At 41.5% G+C, this 18,522-nt stretch overlaps 1 protein-coding gene across 1 annotated transcript in view; it reads left to right on the top strand.

Moving 5' to 3' along the window:
• Rnf24 (ring finger protein 24) overlaps positions 1–17,500 on the top strand; it is a 50,857-nt gene extending 33,357 nt beyond the window's left edge. Inside the window, exons 2-6 of the mRNA XM_075962234.1 lie at positions 4,427–4,576; positions 8,829–8,871; positions 10,596–10,637; positions 11,621–11,700; positions 12,298–17,500. Of these exons, the coding sequence (XP_075818349.1) occupies positions 4,434–4,576; positions 8,829–8,871; positions 10,596–10,637; positions 11,621–11,700; positions 12,298–12,436 (447 nt within the window). The 5' untranslated portion in view covers positions 4,427–4,433 and the 3' untranslated portion in view covers positions 12,437–17,500. The remainder of the gene's footprint in view (positions 1–4,426; positions 4,577–8,828; positions 8,872–10,595; positions 10,638–11,620; positions 11,701–12,297) is intronic.
• The last annotated feature ends 1,022 nt before the right edge of the window (positions 17,501–18,522 follow it).

Genomic DNA, 18,522 nt, shown 5'->3' with positions numbered 1-18,522 from the left:
TTATTAAACATTAAGTACCATATTCTGTAGGTCTTTGAAGTGTTTGAAGACCATCTATTTATCTAAGTATATTTGTTTGTGATCTTGAAAACATATCTAAAATGACTATAGGTTTGACTGTTAATTTATACATTACATTTTAAATGAGTTACATAAGCACAATAACTCAAACGAGAGTAGACACATACATACAATATAACAAAATTAACTTTAAATTTGTATTAGTATACAAAAATCTATACCAGGGTAAAATATTTAAGTCAAGTAGTTGCTTTCATGGTTTAAAAGTAGATTCAATAATCTACCATTCTATCCTATCATTTCTATATTTCCCTTTTTCTTTTCACATCTTTGAATCTAATCTTTTTTGTTTAGCTTTTTTCCTGACCATTACCAATAACAACTTTTAACCACCCCCCCTTAAATGATAACATACAACAATAACCAGTATTTTGGGAATGTGGACATTGTTTTTTCTAAACTGCTTTCTGTTGTCTGGGGTGCTGATAATCTTTGAGGGAAACTTGTGAAAATCGGGATAATCATTAGATCTTGATTAGAGTATTCTATGAGGCTGGATCATCTCAGTCAGTACCCTTGAAGCTGTTTTGGATGCTGGATCACCTGGTCCATCCATTTTTATTGGTGTTTGGTCCCCTTGTTCTGAAAAATATATAAAATTTTAAAGGTAACATACATATTTGTGTATATATAAATATAAATATAGACTGCAGTCTACACAAGTCAGCCAAAGATGATTTTTAAAAGAACTTTCTTTACCCCTTTTCTTTTTTCTCCTGATTTCTACACATATTTTTTTAACACATTAACCCATTTAGAGGTTTTTCTTTTTCTTTTTCCTGTCTGAATCTGTCTTTATTGTGTATCTGTAACCTTTTCTATTTTCATGATCAAAACCCTAAACCCTCCATAAAGCATGCTGGTGGAACACTTAAACCCACAGACAGCAGCTGGGAGAAGCTTTCCTATACCACGGCCCACGTGGAGAGACCGTGGGAACCTGACACTTGGCTTAACTCACGGAGGTTGGTGACTGACTCCATTTTGTATGCAGCTGTTGGGAGACACATCTCTGCATTGTGGCTGGCTCCATTTTTGTGTATTTAGAACTTTTTAAAAGCTTTTCTAGGTCTTATGTGGATCTACACCAGATGGTGGGCACCATTTGTAGGAAGAGGTTTTTTTTGTCCCCCAGTTACTCTCAAATAAACACACTTGGCCAATAACTCAGACTTACTACTATCTCTTACATTTTAAGTTAACCCATATTTCTTATTTATGCTCTGCCACATGACAGTACCTTTATTAACATGGCACATTCGTCTCCTGCTCCCTCTGCATCCTCCTGGCAACTCCATACTCGATCCTGACTTCCTCCCAGCCTTCTCAGTTTGACTCTCCTGCCTAACCTTATTCTGTTCAGCTGTTGATCAGTCAGCTCATTTATTAAACCAATCATTGTGACTATATTCGCGCATTGTAAAGAAATATTCCACGGCAGAGCAGTATTCGTTGACTCCTGTTATTTTGTGGTGATTGTGTGTGTGTCTCCCCTTTTTTGACTTACTGGTCTACAATTATTTATTCCTTGTGTTTTCTTGGGTGTGGATAACCTCTTTAGGTTGAAGTTTTCCTTCTATCATCTTATAGGGCTGAATTTGTAGATAGATATTGCTTAAATATGGTTTTATCTTTAAATGCTTTGTTTTCCCTATCTATTGTGATTGAAAGTTTGGCTAGGTATAGTAGTCTGGGATGGCATCTGTGGTCTCAGCTTATAAAACATCTTTTTGCTCTACATCAGGCTTCAAAGTCTACAATGAGAAGTTAGGTGTTATTCTAATAGGTCTACCCTTATATCCCTTGCAGATTTTAATATTCTTTCTTTGTTCTGTATAGTTACTGGTTTTGATTATTGTGTGCCAAGGGAATTTTTTTTCTCATCTGTTCTATTTTCTGTTCCTTTGCCCTGGGTTGTTTCTATTCCTAATCTTCATTTGGTCTTTTCATAGTGTCTCCAATTTCCTGGATGTTTTGTGCCAATATTTTTTTAGATGTAACATTTTTTTTGACCAAGGTATCCATTTCTTCTATCATGTTTTCAATGCTTGGGATTCTCTCTTCCATCTCTTGTATTCTGTTGGTGAGGCTTGTCGTGAAATTCCTGTTCAAGTTCCTAATTTTTCTTTTCCGGATTTTCTTCAATTTATGCTTTCTTTTTCTTTCCTTTTTCTTTCTTTCCTCCCTTTCTCCCTTTCTTCTTCCTTCCTTTTCCTTCCAAGACAGAGTTTCTTTGTGAAACAGTCCTGTTGTCTTGGAACTCACTCACTAAGTAGACCAAGTTGGCCTTGAACTCACAGAGAGCTGCCCTTCTCTGCCTCCTGAGTGTTGGGATAGCACCTGGGTGTTTTGGCTTTCTTTATTGATTCTATTTTAAGCTCTTTGTTATACTCATTTCTTCCTACTTTTTGTTCATGTATTTATTAATTTCCTCTTTAAGACCCTCTATCATATTTATAAAGGCTGTTAAGGTCTTTGTCCTGTGCCTCAATTGTGTTGCAGTTTTCGGAGTATTACAGTACTTACTACTGTAGTAAGGTTGCCGGACTGTAGTGGAGACATATTGTCTTGACTGTTATTGTGTTCTTATGGTGGTGTCTAGGCATCTGGGTTTGTGATGATTGTAACTCTAGGGCTAATATCTGGTCTTTGTTGTGTCGGTGTTTTGTTCCTTGGTTTCTGTTTCCTCTCTGCTGCTTAGAGTGTGGTGACTGTGTGATGCCTGGTAGGAAATTCTTCTGGGACCCTGGGTGTGGCCGCTGGGTGTTCCAGGTAAAATGTGTTTCTAGGACTTGGGAATGGGGATGGGCTTGGGGCGTGGTTTCAAGGGGTCCACAGGAGGAAAGAAAGCAAGGTGTTCCAATAGAGTCTGCTTAGTCCCCTAGGAATAGGGGCAGAGTGAAGAGAGGCCACAGCAGGTAGTCTGCTGTAGAGCTGGGGGGTGAGACTGGGGAACTGGATTTGTAGAAGAGGGAGAGTGAAGATCAGCTATTAGCCTGCTTGCTGCTGTGACTGGCTTGGCTCGCAGTTTCCCAGGGAATGCCTGGTATAATTGGGGGCTGGGATAAAGAGATGAATGGGGGAAGGAAGCCTGGAGGGAAAGATCTGTGTGATCTGCTGGAGATAGGGGAGGAGCATGCAAAGAGGGAAGGGAAGCCTGAGCGGAAGATCTCTTACCGAGCTGGGTGAGACTGAGGGATTGGGTTTGGAGGAGAGGGGGTAAAGGTGAAGATCTGAAGTTAGCTTACTTGCTTCCCTGACTGGTGGGTTCCCCGAGAATTCAGTCCACCTTTTTATGACTGACTAGGAATCCATTATAGGTGACAAACCACAGTTGTCATCTATTCATCTCAATAGACATCTAGGCTCTTTCACTTTAGAGCAACAATGAATAGTGCTACTAAAGTACACAAGAATATGTTTTCAGATCTGTGGGATATATTACATGATAATCTTATTTAACTTTTCATTTTGTTTTCTTTTTGTAGTCTCTCACTGTCTATCTCTGGAACTCCTTAGGTAGAACCCCTTGTGTAGACCAAGCTGGCCTTGAACTCACAGAGATCTACCTGCCTCTGCTTCTGAGCATTGCCAGGCCCAACTCTTTAACTTTTTGAGAAACAACAAACCTGTAACATTTGATGCTATATAATTATTTAATCTTCTTTTTCTGGGAAATATGTGTTTTATTGTTATTGTGCATGTCGTGTGCCACAGTGCAGAGTCCATTTTTTCCCCTTCACATGGGCTCTGAGGATGGAACTTAGGTTGTCAAGAGTGCCACATTACCAGCCCACATGAGTTATTTTTCATTATATTTCATATATTACCATTATAAGTACTGGTAAATTATGAGGTAAATACTGCTACATAAAGGGGTGAGTTATTAAGTAAATAATCTGAGTAGTTTTAATATATTTTTTCTTTTTGCACTTTGAGGCTTTTGTGTTGATTAATTACTGGCATTATTTCATGAAGTGCCTTATGAATGAATGAGAGCGGATATGCTTTATGTTTTTAATTTAATAAAATTGTTAAATATTTGGTGTGGTGAAGGAAGGACAAGAATATTAATACTTTAGCTTATTTTAGTTCAGGTCAAGCATTAGAAAACTTTTACCTGTTCATGAATAAATAAATAATGCTATATTGGTTCTAAGGGAGTTTGAGAGTTTGTTTTGGGGTGTTTGGAGGTTTGGTATTTTATTTTATTTTTACAGTCTTGCTATATAGCTTTAGCTAACTTCAAACTCATAGCAGTCCTCCCGCCTCCTCCCAAGGATTACAGACATGTATCACCATGCTTGTCCACACCTAATTCTTTCCCATTCTTTCTTTCCCACAGTTCATCCATGAGCTCAGATTTCCCACATTACAACTTCAGGATGCCTAATATTGGATTCCAGAATCTGCCTCTCAACATATATATTGTGGTCTTTGGCACCGCTGTATTTGTCTTCATCCTTAGTTTACTCTTCTGTTGCTACTTGATTAGGTAATCAATTTTTATTATTTTCTGATATTTCAGAATATGTTAAACAGTTACTTCTACCATAAGGTCAAAATCTGTGTTTTGGGGCCTTAGTGGCTTAGCATTTTAACTGTCTGTGGTGTTCAGTAACCCACTGCTCTGCAATCTTCCGTCCTGCCGCTCATGAGGGGTTTTACTCTGCAGTAGAAAATGCTCTTCAATAGTTCTTCCACAGTATTAGCATCCAAATACACTTACGTCATCATCTCCAAGATTTAATCTTTTTCTTTTTAAGTTTTGTTTTGAGACAGAGCCTCAATCTCTGCATTCTTGACTGGTCTGGTACTCATTATGTAAACCAGGCTGGCCTTGAACTCACAGAGATCTACCTGTTTCTGCCTCTAGATTCCTGATTTAGTCTACTAGAAGTTGCTCTTGTAGAAAGCATTTTTGCATCACTGTCATCTGAAGTCATCATGGGTCAGAAGATAATGTCTTAAGACAAAAGCTATGCCTTAAAAAGCCTCTTGCAATCTTTAGTCCCAGCACTTGGCGGATCTCTGTGAATTCAAGGCCAGCCTGGTCTGCACAGGGAGTTCCAGGACAGGCTCCAAAGCTACAGAAAAACCCTGTCTGGAAAAACAACAACAACAACAACAACAAAGCCTCTTGCAGCTAGTCTTTCAAGACTTTAAACACCTCTCTGTTGAAAAGTAGTTGAGTATTCATGTAATTATTTATCTTCATAACACATTAAACACTCCACACTACTAACATGGGACACAGAGGCATGGGACACAAGAGGTTGCCTCAGGTGAGGTGTTAGATTTTTGTCACTAATGATTCATGCCTGGCTGAGTTGTTATTATCTGAACACATTTACCTTTTACATTGTTAAATAGAACCTAATTTTCAAATCCAAAACTTAAATTAAAAATTCTGTATAAGCCAAGTTTAGTAGCAAATACTTGTAATCTTCGCACTTGTGAAGTAGAGCCAACATGATCAAGAGTTTAAAGTCAACTAAACTACATAGCAAGACCCTCTATCAAAAAACAACATTAAAATATTCCATGAAACTGTGCATGGTGGCGCATGCCTTTAATCCCAGCACTGGAGAGGCAGAGGTAGGCGGATCTCTGTGAGTTTGAGGCCAGCATGGCTTACATATTTAGAGTTAGAAAACATGGAATTAAAGGGTAAGCGTATTTGTGTGGGGTTGGGTTTTTGTTGTTTTGAGACAGGATCTTACTCTGTATCTAAGGCTAGCCTTAACTCTTGCTTCTCTTGCCTCAGCCTTCTAAGTGCAGGGTAGTTACAGGTATGAGCCACCTAGCTGTAGTTTCTGATAATCTGACATGTGATTTTACATTTATCGTGGCAAGTCTTTCCTGGCTGGACATTATTCTCATGCCTGTAATTATGGCACTTTGCAGGCTAAGGCCAACTTCAGCTCCATAGTGAGTTCCAGGCTCACCTGGGATAAAGTAATACTTTGTCTCAAAAAAAAATTTTTTTTAAAGAAGAACCAGGTGGTTCACACATACTCGGGATGATGAAGCAAGTCAGTCCTGAGTTCAAAGTTATCCTGACCTTCACAGCAAGACCCTGTCTCAAAGACAAGGGTAGAGGGTATGGTAAAACTTGGAGGGGCAAGGGTTTGAAACAACTTCTGCATAGCTTAGGATTCTAATCATGGATAGATAAATGCAAAAAGAAATTATAACTCAAGTGCCCCCTCCCCACTTTCAGTACTAGGCTAGACAAGCATTCTGTCAGTAAGCTATAGTCTGGCCCCAATATACCTGAGCAACAAATAGTGATCATATTGAATTTTAGCCCATAGAGCATAGATGAAAATAAATTGTGTAAATTAAGGGGTTTTGCTTTTGTTTTGCAGCCTTGAGTTTGCTGTATAGATCAGACTAGCTTCAAGTTCAGAAATTTGCCTACCTTTGCCTCCCAAGTGCTGGTATTAAAATTGGATGCTGCCATAATTGTCTGCCTTCACTTTTACATGTGAATTCCAATTAAATATACAAAGAATTAGGACCACTGGGCAAGGAAGGTGGATGCTAATACTGGAAAGAAGCTTTGTGAAAAATAAGATACAGACATGATTTTAACTTATGTCCCTAAGATTGTGTCACAAAGGGTACGGTAGTGATTTTTTTTTAAATATTTATTTATTTATTATGTATACAATATTCTGTCTGTGTGTATGCCTGCAGGCCAGAAGAGGGCACCAGACCCCATTACAGATGGTTGTGAGCCACCATGTGGTTGCTGGGAATTGAACTCAGGACTTTTGGAAGAGCAGGCAGTGCTCTCAACCTCTGAGCCATCTCTCCAGCCCATGGTAGTGATTTTTATGGCTGACAATACCTGAACCGACCAATTTTAGTTAAGTGTCAAAGGTTTGAACAGCTAATAAGATGGCATGATAGCAGGGGCACCGGAGACTTTAGGTGTAAAATGTGATCCCAAGTATTTCTAAGGAAAGGGCATGAGTGAAAAACCTTGTGGAATTCCAATAGGGCCTGTTGTTAATAGTTGGCCAATGTCCTGTCAGTATTATGCCATGTAATTTTCTAGTTATGGTAACTATACTATGGTTCTATAACTTTAAGCATTGGAAAATAAGAAGAAAAGTATATGTGAGCTGAGCATAGTGGTTCAGGATCCTAAGGCAGGAAGTTTTAAGTTCAAAGCCTGTCTGACTACATAGTAATACTCTGTCTCAAAAATATATATGGACTCTGCACCTTTTGTGTGTTTTAGAATAAAAATGTTTTTTATGTGCATGTACCTACATGAATTTATGTGCACCACATGTGTGCAGATGCCTGTGGAGACCAAATAGTGTTGGAACTGAAATTATAATCAGTGTGAGCCATCTGATGTCTGTCTCTTTAGGCATGTCCATTGGAGGCTTCTCCCTAGCTTCTAGGGAGAAGCCTCCCTAGAAATAAGGATGACAACCAAGCCATCCTTATTTCCTTGGCTTGTGGATGCTGTTTAGCCTCTGCTCTGCAATCACTTGGTCACCTGGCCTCTTTCCTGCCTCTGCCCATTGACTAAGGATACCAGTCACACCAGATTCAGGATTCGGAGTTTTTGAGGGATGCCATTGGAACCAGTATGCAAGGACAGGAAGATGGAACACTGGGGCAAGGTGCAAAGTCTCTGAGAAAATCCATATGTTGCATATGCAGTTATATGCAGATACCAGACATGTAACTACTGCATTTATGGAGAAAGGAGGATCTTGATAAATGTTAGAAAGTCAGTAAATCCAGTATAGGGATAAAAAAGAATCTAGAGGGGGGCTGGAGAGATGGCTCAGAAGTTAAGAGCATTGCCTGCTCTTCCAAAGGTCCTGAGTTCAATTCCCAGCAACCACATGGTGGTTCACAACCATCTATAATGAGATCTGGCATGCAGGCAGGCATGGGAGGAATGTTGTATACATAATAAATAAATAAATAAATAAATAAATATTTTTTTTAAAAAAAAAAGAATCTAGAACCCTAACTCACAACACATAAACTAGGTTCAGGTGGATCTCAGCCCTAAATGGAGTAGGTAAAATAGTACATGGCTCTTTTTTTTTTTATTTAGAATGTGGGATATTGTCTTGAGCCTGTCTTATGTAGCCAAGAATGACCTTGAACTTTTGAGCCTTCTACCACTGTCTCTACCACTTTGCTGGGTTGTCTTCAGACACTGACTTCAGGAGAATTAACTTCTTAATCTTTGGCAGACATTTCTGTAACTAGACACAAAAAAAAATCTCAGGGACTATAGTTTGGAAGAAACTAAACACAGAGGAGGGTACACCAAGCAATGCATGTATGAATCTAAAAACAGACATAGCTAATCTACATTGATCCGTGATAAAAGCCCAAGTCGGGCAAGTTTTAAGGGTGGACACTAATTGGGAGGGACAATTTCAGAATCTTGGAATCTCGGGAATAACCTATATCTTGATGTGGATGATAATTATTCCAGCAGATGCATTTTTTTAAATTTCTGACTTGTGTACTTAGTTTTTGCACTTGATTGTCTTAAATTTTTTAATTAAGAATTAGACAAATTAACTTAAATAAGGAGACTTTCCTTAACACACAAAATTTTTATCTTCATTGAATATCTGATATGTTGAGACTCTTGTTTTGCTGAGATTTTATTAGAACTTACAGCGGGTGCTATCCCATGGTTCACTGGGTACTTTCTCCAAAATCTCAATATCACACTGCTCATTTGTGTCTTTTAGGCTAAGACATCAAGCACACAAAGAATTTTATGCCTACAAGCAGGTGAGAAATTTAATTATAATTAGCTTTTATTGTGTATTTCAGTAAACTTTGAGACTATGAATCTATAGTTTAAACTGAGATTCACTTAATATGGGTTCATCTTAGCTTTTCATTTGTCAGTTTGCAATACAGAATAGATCGATTTGATTTTCTCGTGATCTTTTATTAGTATTATTTGAAGCTATAAAATTTAAATTATGAATAAAATGACAGAGTTTCAGCCAATATTTGCTGAAGTAAATGCTGTCATCTGTAACCCTTCAAATTACTGTCAATAGAGTGCACATCCCTCTGAGTGGATCTTTCTCCTTCATGAAGAATACATCAGAAGCTCAGAGGAGACCAGATGTTCTGTGTTCTCTTCCTCCAGGTCACCCAGCTGTGTTACTGTGTTCTCTTCCTTCAGGTCACCCAGCTGTGTTACTGTGTTCTCTTCCTCCAGAACCCATGTTTTTATAATCTCAGCTTGCTTTTGTTGGTAGTGGCAGGTTTTGTTGTTTTGAAATAGAATCTTACTGTGTGCCTAAGTTTGACCTGGAACTTATTTTGTAGTCCAGGCTGGCCTTGAACTTGAAGCAATCCCTGTAGTGGCTTAGCCTTGCTGGCATTGATGTCATATTTAGGTTATGCATTCTTCTGTTTGATTTTGTGGAAGTCTTAAAAATGATCTCATTGACTTTACGTTTTAATCTTTTATGAATTACTAATTCTCATCAGCCAGTGCTACTTTACTGAATTGTGGTTATTCCTTCCACCAATTTCATCAAAATCCAGATGAGTATGTGTTAATGTCTTTCCCCAAGATTTGCTCTACCCTGAAAAATATTCAGAAGTAGGGCTGAGGATGTAGCTCAGTTAAAAGAGGTTTGCTGAGCATGTAGAAGGTTCCGATTCCACCCCTCAGCATCACCTAAACTGGATTACACACTTGCAATTCCAGCCATTCAGGAAGTGGAGCCGAGGTTCACCATCATTATTAGCTACCCAGTGAGCTCAGGAATAGCTCAAGCTACAGGAGACCATATCTTTAAAACATAAAAAAGTGCTTTTCAGAATACATTATTATTATTATTATTATTATTATTATTATGGTTTTTTTCGAGACAGGGTTTCTCTGTAGCTTTGGAGCCTGTCCTGGAACTAGCTCTTGTAGACCAGGCTGCCCTTGAACTCACAGAGATCCGCCTGCCTCTGCCTCCCTACTGCCTGGCTCAGAACACTTTAAAGAATGTTGTTAATCCCAGCACCCAGGAAGAGGCAGACAGCTCTCCATGAGTTTATGGCTAGCTTGTGAATCCCAGGCTAGCCCTGCCATATATATATATATATATATATATATATATATATATATATATATATATATATATATATATATATATATATATATTACACACACACACACATACATACATACATAGGTGTATATATATATATGGTTAGAATGTAATTGTTGAGGCAAATGAGCTATATATACACATATATGCATACATGTGTGTGTTTCTTACCTGTCTTGTAGTATACACATATAAGCATTTGTCAGCAGAATTGAGAATTCTTCAATCACTTCTGTGGATGTGGCAGTGGGGAATTGAAACCTGAAGCCCAGCTAGGCAAATACTGTAACCACTAAGTACACATTTACGTGGCTGGTGAGATGGTGCTGTGGGTAAAAGTACATGCCTATATATTTACGTGGGCATAAGAGCATTTTTTTTATCTTACAGGTTATATTAAAAGAAAAAGTTAAAGAACTGAATTTACATGAGGTAAGTTGCTTTTAAGTATTTTAATCTTTCCTTGAGCAATTTTCTAGTACAAATGGTGTGCTTGAATACCTTCATTTTCAGAAGCTGAAAAAGATAGGCACTTCCCTCCTTCCCTCTCCCTGCAGTGACGATACCATAGGGCACATCATGGATTATCACTTACTCTTCTTGCCACTGGGGAACAAAACACCTGGCAGCACTTAAAGAGCTTTATTTTATATTTATTTATTTGGTTTTTTTGAGACAGAGTTTCTCTGTGGCTTTGGAGCCTGTCCTGGAACTAGCTCTGTAGACCAGGCTAGCCTCGAACTCACAGATATCTGCCTGCCTTTGCCTCCCGAGTGCTAGGATTAAAGGCATGCGCCACAAGAGCATTTATTGTGGCTCACAGTTTGGGTATTCATTCAGCATAGTGAAGAGCTGGCAGCGAGCAAGGCTTGAGTGATTGTAGGTGCATGAAGAGCTTGCACTGTGTCCTCCAGTAGGAAGCAGAGAAATGAACACTGATGCTCATCAGGCTTTCCTGCCCCTCCTCTCTTTATATTCAGTGTGGATACCCAGTCCATACTTAAGGTGTGTCTTCCTCCTCAGTTAGACCTCTCTGGAAAAACCTAATATGTCCTAGGTGACTTCTAAAAGCCAGTCAGGTTGATGATGAGGCTTAACCCTTACACGAAGTCTCAAGATTTTTCAGGGGTTGTTTTTGAGATCGGTTCTTATTTGTAGCCCAGGTTGTCCTTGAATTGACAACAATCCTGCTTTAGCTTCCTAAGGGCTTGTAGGCACAACTCAGCATGCCCACTTTAAGGACTGCATTTAATATTATTCCACATGCTGACTTTAACTACAAATGTCCAGGATGTGCAGCCTGATCCTCTCACTAGGAGCCTTAGGGAAGCCATAAGTCCTGTTGCTTAGCTGAGCTTCAGGAACCCACACGTTTTGTGGTAGACACTGGCCTCACTTGTGACTTTGCCTTCCAGCTCTGTGCTGTGTGTTTAGAAGACTTTAAGCCTCGAGATGAACTGGGGATTTGCCCATGTAAGCATGCCTTCCACAGAAAGTGAGTATTGTTATGGAATCATTTAATGTGATCTAATTTACTGTGGGCTGTGGGGCATTGCCAGCCAAGCTTGATGGCTTCATAATTGTCTGTAATGCAGAAAACTGACAGCACTCCACAGGGTGGGGCACACGCATGTGTACGTGACATTAGGAGGAACCAGGGAAATGGAGCGTGACCAACACTGCAGGCTTGGGCAGAGGCCCAGCCCACCCTACACCTCTATAAACAGTTCTTTAGCTGGAACTTTCCAACAACCGCTCCATCTCTTGAAGCTGTATTTTAATCAAAACCAGTTATTTTAAGTCACAATAAATAGTATGGATATACATGATGTTGTAATGACACCTTCTACAGACACATCCATAATTCCTTCTGGAAATTTTGGTTTGCTTTCCCTCATCAGCCCACTTAATAGAAAGTCACATGTGACCCAGAGTATGTGTTGGTTGTGGTACTTCTATGTTACCTTGTGGGAGACAAAAAGCTCTGGCATGTCAGAGGGTGATGTGGACACTAGGGCTGAGTCCATCTCAGACTCCTTGCTTACTCTTAAGTCTGGAGCTGATGTCTTCCACCTGGCTGTCTTGTTTGCAGGTGCCTTGTTAAGTGGCTGGAAGTCCGGAAAGTGTGTCCCCTGTGCAACATGCCGGTGCTGCAGCTGGCCCAGTTGCACAGTAAACAGGACCGTGGTCCCCCTCAAGAGCCCCTCCCTGGGGCAGAGAACATTGTATAGCTCACTGAAAGGATCAGACTTGCTGGATACATCAGTGTGGAGCCAGGAGGAATACAGCAGACTGTTTGGGCTGTTCGCTGCCTGGGGCACCCACTGTCACTTCCTTTGCCTCACGAAGAACTCTTGAGCCAGGCAAGCTGAGACCCTAGGCATCTGGATCTTGTGACAACCAAAGCACTCTGACATCACCCTAGGCCAAGAGGAGTAGATGAGCCTACAGTTTTGGTTTCATAAATTTCCTGAGCATCTCTTGCTGTCTCCCAGGCACCTCCACATCAACCAGAAGGGAAGATAACACAGGTGTTAGAAACAGAACTGAGAATGGGACTTTAATGCCACACCCACCTGTGGACCTGTAAGCAGCTATGCAGACCTCACCTGTCTCTGCCCTCTTGGCATCCTGAGTCGTGAAACCAGCTGTTCCATCAGCTGAAGCACAACTGACTGCCAGTGTGTGGTGAGGCAGCCCCTGCAAGTCTCTTCAGGTTCTATCTCTTTAATAAGGCCTCTGGGAACCTGAAGACTACGGAACAGCATCAGCAGAACTCCTCGCCACACATACCAGTTCACACTTGCTGTCAGATCTTCCAAGTTGAAGCCATTAGACACACTTGGAAAGGCCTGGTCAGGAGCCATTCTTCTTCTGTTTTCTCTCCTAGTCAGTCATCAGTAAGAAGCAGCAGGAGCTTGACCCTGAACCTCAACTGTCTTATATAACCCAGGAGCCAGGGTACTACTGCTTAAGTACCCCACAAATGCAGTACGATTCCATTATAGCTGCTGGCCTCAGCTCACTGGCTAAGGAGTCTCTCTCGGCCCCTCAGATGGCTCCAAAGAGGAGCTGAGCTCCTTCCGCACCAGGGCCAGTCCTCACCCACCTGGATGACCAGGACACTGACACTTTGCTTCTCTCTTATCCTTTCACTCCCCTCCTCTCTTCTGCTTCTTTTCTATGTAAGAAAAACGTTCTGCATTTTTAAATGTTTATCCCAAATAAGCTCCCTGCAATTCTAAAGCCAGTGAGCCACCTGGAGTTGTAAATAGTTTGAGGAAGCTCCTGCATGGCTGACCTTCTGTTGGTGTGTACCTCAGTTACTTGGACTTGAGATCGCTAACTGAAGGTGTTTTTATAGGAGAAATGCATGCTGCTCTTTGGCTTTTCCTGTCCAACTTTTCTAGAGATAACTGCCTCCAATAGGCTTTGTGGACACTGTAAATTAGCCATGTAAAGCACATAACATTCTTTTACAGCTTGCTCTCCCCTCCCTCGTCACAAGAGTACCACTGTAATGCCTCAGCTGCTCTGCCCTGCTGTCCCACAGTTATGGAGGAAGTTTTTGTAGGAAGTACAGCCTGGTATGAAGAGGAATGGGGGGAGGGGGGCTTGCTACTATGTTCTTGCCATCTACCCAATCTTAGAATGAGAGGGAACCTGCCTTTGCCTCCAGTAGCTGAGGTCAGATGGGGAAGAAAATTACTGTCTAACAAGTGCTAAGGAAGCCAAATGTGGTACACACACCTGTATAGTCCCAGCTTGAGGCAGGCAGGGTCACAAATTTGAGACCAGCCCTGGCTTCATAGTGAGGGTTTTTCTCTTGTAAAAGGAGGTTAGGGGTGGTTCTTGACAGAGTCCATTTGGAAAATTACAAATCTGGTTGGTGAGGATTGGCTGTCCCCAGTGTGTGCTCTATTTATGGCAGGCCAGCTGGATTCCTATAGAGAGCAAAAGGTATGAACCATTTTCTGAGAGTCTTAGCCTGACTGGCCCCTAGAATTCATGCCTATGTTCCTCTTGCTCCTCTGTTATGTTTGAAGCACCAGTCAAATGCCCAGATACTCGTTTACAGTGAAATGTTTTCAGTGACCAATGCCAGAAGTGGGCTTCTTCTGGCCTAGTTTTGTTATAGGTTAGCATTCACCATTTAATATTGCATAACTGGACACAGTAAGGAAATGTCCCCTTAAAGATCACCAAATGGTCAGTACTGTAAATTATTATCACTCACAGCTTTTGTAGAACTTTCAACTGGAAACTTTTCTATTCCTGTCCTTACTAGTAAAAAGCCAGCCTCACCAAAGCTCTGTATTTGTAAAGGCAGAATTCCTCATCAGACCTCCAGACAGGTTGAGTAGATGATATGCAGTGGATAGTCAGGCTTTGGAAGAGTACTGGGGTGCTCTGTTCTGTATCAGGACACCCATTCTGCTGGGCCTGAATGAGATCCCCTAAATGTTTCTGTTAATGTGACTGCTTCCTAAGAGACATTCCTTGGGCTGGAAGCTGCAACTGTGCAAAGTATGCTTCTCATCTCCCCTTGGCTTGGTGGGTGATCACCTCCTGCTGCAGCAGCACCCCCCCCACACACACCTCCCTGTCATTCTGGCCCCTGTTGTCACAGCAACTCAACATTTACACGGATGTCTGGGTCCCCAACAGTGTTCCCTGTACATCTGCATTTGGCTGAGCCATACTCTGCTCAGGCCCAAACCTGCAGTGAGGTAATTTCTGAAGTTTCTGGTAATATTTATCTAGGGATGAAGATTTTGGTCTACTCTCAGACTATTTGAAATCTTGTCAGGTGTCTTAAATAGCTAGAGGATTAAGTGCTACTTGTGGGCTGTGGGTTAGTGGAACAAAAATCAGCCTAGCTGGACTTCATGCCATGATCATTGTTGCCTGAGAGCCAACTGAATTCAGCTGGCATAGAAATGAACAAACCTGCCCTGATCAGACTTCTGCTTGTACTCTAACATGTAAGCTGACATCTGTGTTTCTCTGCCAGGTGTAATTTAGTTTGGTGTATCCCTGACCATTAAGGTTCTTGTAGTATGTACTTACCTAACCAGGAAGCAGGACAGAGGAGCCAGGTAGGGACAGGTGGCCTCTGGGTGAGGTCTATACTGAGGGATACAGGGGACCTCCCACCATTGCCAAATACTGTTCTCGACAAGACTTGACAAAAGATCTTTTCCTTGGCTCTGTTCCAAAGCATGCTATCTCTGGTTTCTAACAGCCACTCTAAGCTGTGCTGAACACCTACAGCACGTATTTTCTGGGAATCGGCGATCTCTGCAGACGTGCTTACGCTAGTTTGAATTGTCTACTCACTGCTAATTTGCTTTGTGCTTTTCTTCAGGTCAGCCTCTCAGAGCATCCTTTCCTTAGCCACCACCCAGGAATTGTAGCAAGGTTCCTAGAAGACATATCTGTCAAGTTGGTGGGCACAGGCATGGGGGACAGGAGCTGCGGATGGCACATACCTTCCTAGTGATAAACTCAAGAACTTCCTGGACTGTGTGTCTTCCCCTGGCTCTGCTACAGTCAATATTTGAGACAGGTTCTATGTTCTCCCAGTTGTCATCAAACTGTAGCCTCAAAATCAAAGATCAGCTTCCTCTGCACCTGCTGCAATTAAAGGCGGGGCACCATGCCTGAGCTCCGCATGGAATCTTGACTTGGTTGCTCAGTCTTCCTTTGAGTCTTTAAATAGGCAATTCTTCACAAAATTCACATATCACAGTAGTTGTCTTCCTTATAAAAAGCACTTAATTCATTATTTGTTCCTTTTGTCTCCCAGGGCGGGACAGGACACATGCACACACTTGCATGCACATGTTGAAACTTTATAGAGACAGCCATCCCAGAATGTCTACATGAAGGGAGCAGACGTGTAAGTTGTTTTTTCATATAGATTCCTTTACAGATCCGTCTAATAAAACAGCAGAGCTGATTTCCCTACTCTCTCCAGGATGACAGTCTTCCCCCTAGCACTAAACAGTTTCTTCAGGTGCCTGACCAGCTGCCTTTCAAGTCACTTTGCTACAAGTTGGTCTTCAGGGCTAACAGTCATTACACCTAAGTGTCTACAAATGAGACACCACAGAAGCAAATGCTTCCTACAAAATGCTCCCCTAACCCAACTTTCTGATTAACAGAAATCACTCCTAAGTTCATTTTTGCCATCTCCTAAAGTAAAAATTAAAGCAGCCTCCTCTAGGCAACCATAAGGGAGAGCAGACATGTGCCTTGCTCTTCAGCATCCACCACCCAAAGTTCTTCCCCACTCACTCACCCACCTGTTTCCCTGCCCAAGCACAGCCCAGTGAGTAAAGTGTCCCTGTGCTCACCCAAGATGAACTCATCCTTCATGCAACCTCTAACCTGGCTAATTGCTTAAGAGCAGATGCTGATCTTCCAAAGGACCCAGGTTCAGTTCCCAACACCCACGTGGTGGCTCACAGTTTCAATTCCTGGAAATCTCTTCTGGCATTTGAGACGCCAGGTGTACACACACATACATTCAAGCAAACACTCATACACATAAAAGTCAATTTTTAAAAAAAAAAATTACCGAAAATGGAAGCATCACAGTATCTAACTAAATCTTAGAGATGAGGACCTGAAATGCCAAGTAAAAGCTTTTTAATAAAATTAACAGGACTTGGGTACACTAATTGAGTCAAACACTAGCCCGTTTTCAAGTTCAGCTTTAGAACTCAAATTGCTTCAAGATGCTTTTATTCTAGTTAGACTAAGCAAGTATCCACAGTCTTCGTTCCTTTGTTCATACAGTCAGGGAGAACACCCTTGCTGTTTCAAAGGCACGATATAGCTAAGAACATGGACCCACCAGTGTTAAGGGACTTGCACGGTTGAAACCTCAGCACCACCTACTCCACTCCAGTCTGGCTGATGTGGAGAAGCAGAACATCTTCCTGGTGATGGCCTGGAACTGGTACCTCTGGGTCTCTTGACAAGTCATTGCCAGGAAAGTAGGGGAGTGGCACTTTAGTCTTGTAGTTTAGCCCTTTGGGGCTTATTTACTAGATATAACTCCCTCAAAAAGGTTTATGAAATGCTGAGCCTCAGGTTTCATAGACTGTTTGTACACTAAGAATTCTGCAGCAGAATATTTTTAAATATTGGTTTTTGTAAGCTATATTTTTGTATATTTAATTGCTATTTTAAAACTTTAATGCATTTTTTTGCTAATCACTTGTTAAAAAAATAAAACATGCATGTAATTGACCCAAACACATGTAAATAAAGGGCAGATTTTGAAATACTTTGTAATATGTACCTGAAACGGTGAGCATGAAACGGGTAGACTGAACAACCTCTGACGTATCCTCCTTCAACATGGGGTAAGGTGGGGAAAACACATCAGGCCTCAGTGACAGCAAGAAGCCGGACCACACCATCCATTCCTACTGTGACTAGTCACTTGGAGTGACTTGATATATAGCTTTGTCCTTGGATAGCACAACACTCCTAGTACTTGCCCCAACCTTAACACTCAAAGTTCTGTAAACGTAGCTGCTTTCCTCGGAGAATACAAGGCAGTGAGCAGCTCTCTGCTGCCCAGCTCCAGCCCATGGCTTCACCATGGCAACCTTGCAACCAACCCTTCTATGCCTTCTATCAAGTACCTGTTGAGTACTTTGCTCTCTGACCCCCAGGACCTTTTATCTCAGGTTGTTTTCCCTACAGCCTGTTCCTTCACTACTCATCTCTACATTTTTCTCATGTTCTGGGGATTCACTGACTCCTCACATTCCCACCTATATTCACATCCTCTATTTGGTCTCTTCTTCAAATGCCCTCATGCTCTGGGGATTATCAAAACCAGGTACTCTGAAACCAACCCTCAGCACCTCCTGGCTCACCTACATACATCCAGCCATCGGGGCTTCTCCCATCTTCCATCTCAGTTCAGGCTACTTTCTCTGTGCTCCATGACTACAAGCCCTCCTTTCTACCTGAGTGGGAGGAGTGAGATGGAACTTTTGGTCACCAAAGAAACTACCTGAACTGGACAGAAAGACAAGATGGTTCCAACAGCCACTGGATGCAGTTCACAGGTCAGGTGGCCATAAAATGTGATGTGTACATTTCTGCAGATAGTGCTGGGACCACAGCTGCTAGGGAAGCAGGTTAGAACTGATAAGATGAGGCCCTGAAAACACCTTTTACAATGGAGTTGTACTAGTGGTGCACACCTATAATACCAGCACTTCAGATGTGGAAGCAACTAGATCAGCAGTTCAAAACCAGCCTCAGCTATACTGCAAGTTTGAGGTTAGCC

This window comes from Microtus pennsylvanicus, chromosome 2 (assembly GCF_037038515.1).
Source record: "Microtus pennsylvanicus isolate mMicPen1 chromosome 2, mMicPen1.hap1, whole genome shotgun sequence".
Classification (NCBI taxonomy): Eukaryota; Metazoa; Chordata; class Mammalia; order Rodentia; family Cricetidae; genus Microtus; species Microtus pennsylvanicus.
This window is presented reverse-complemented; position numbering and strand designations above follow the sequence as displayed.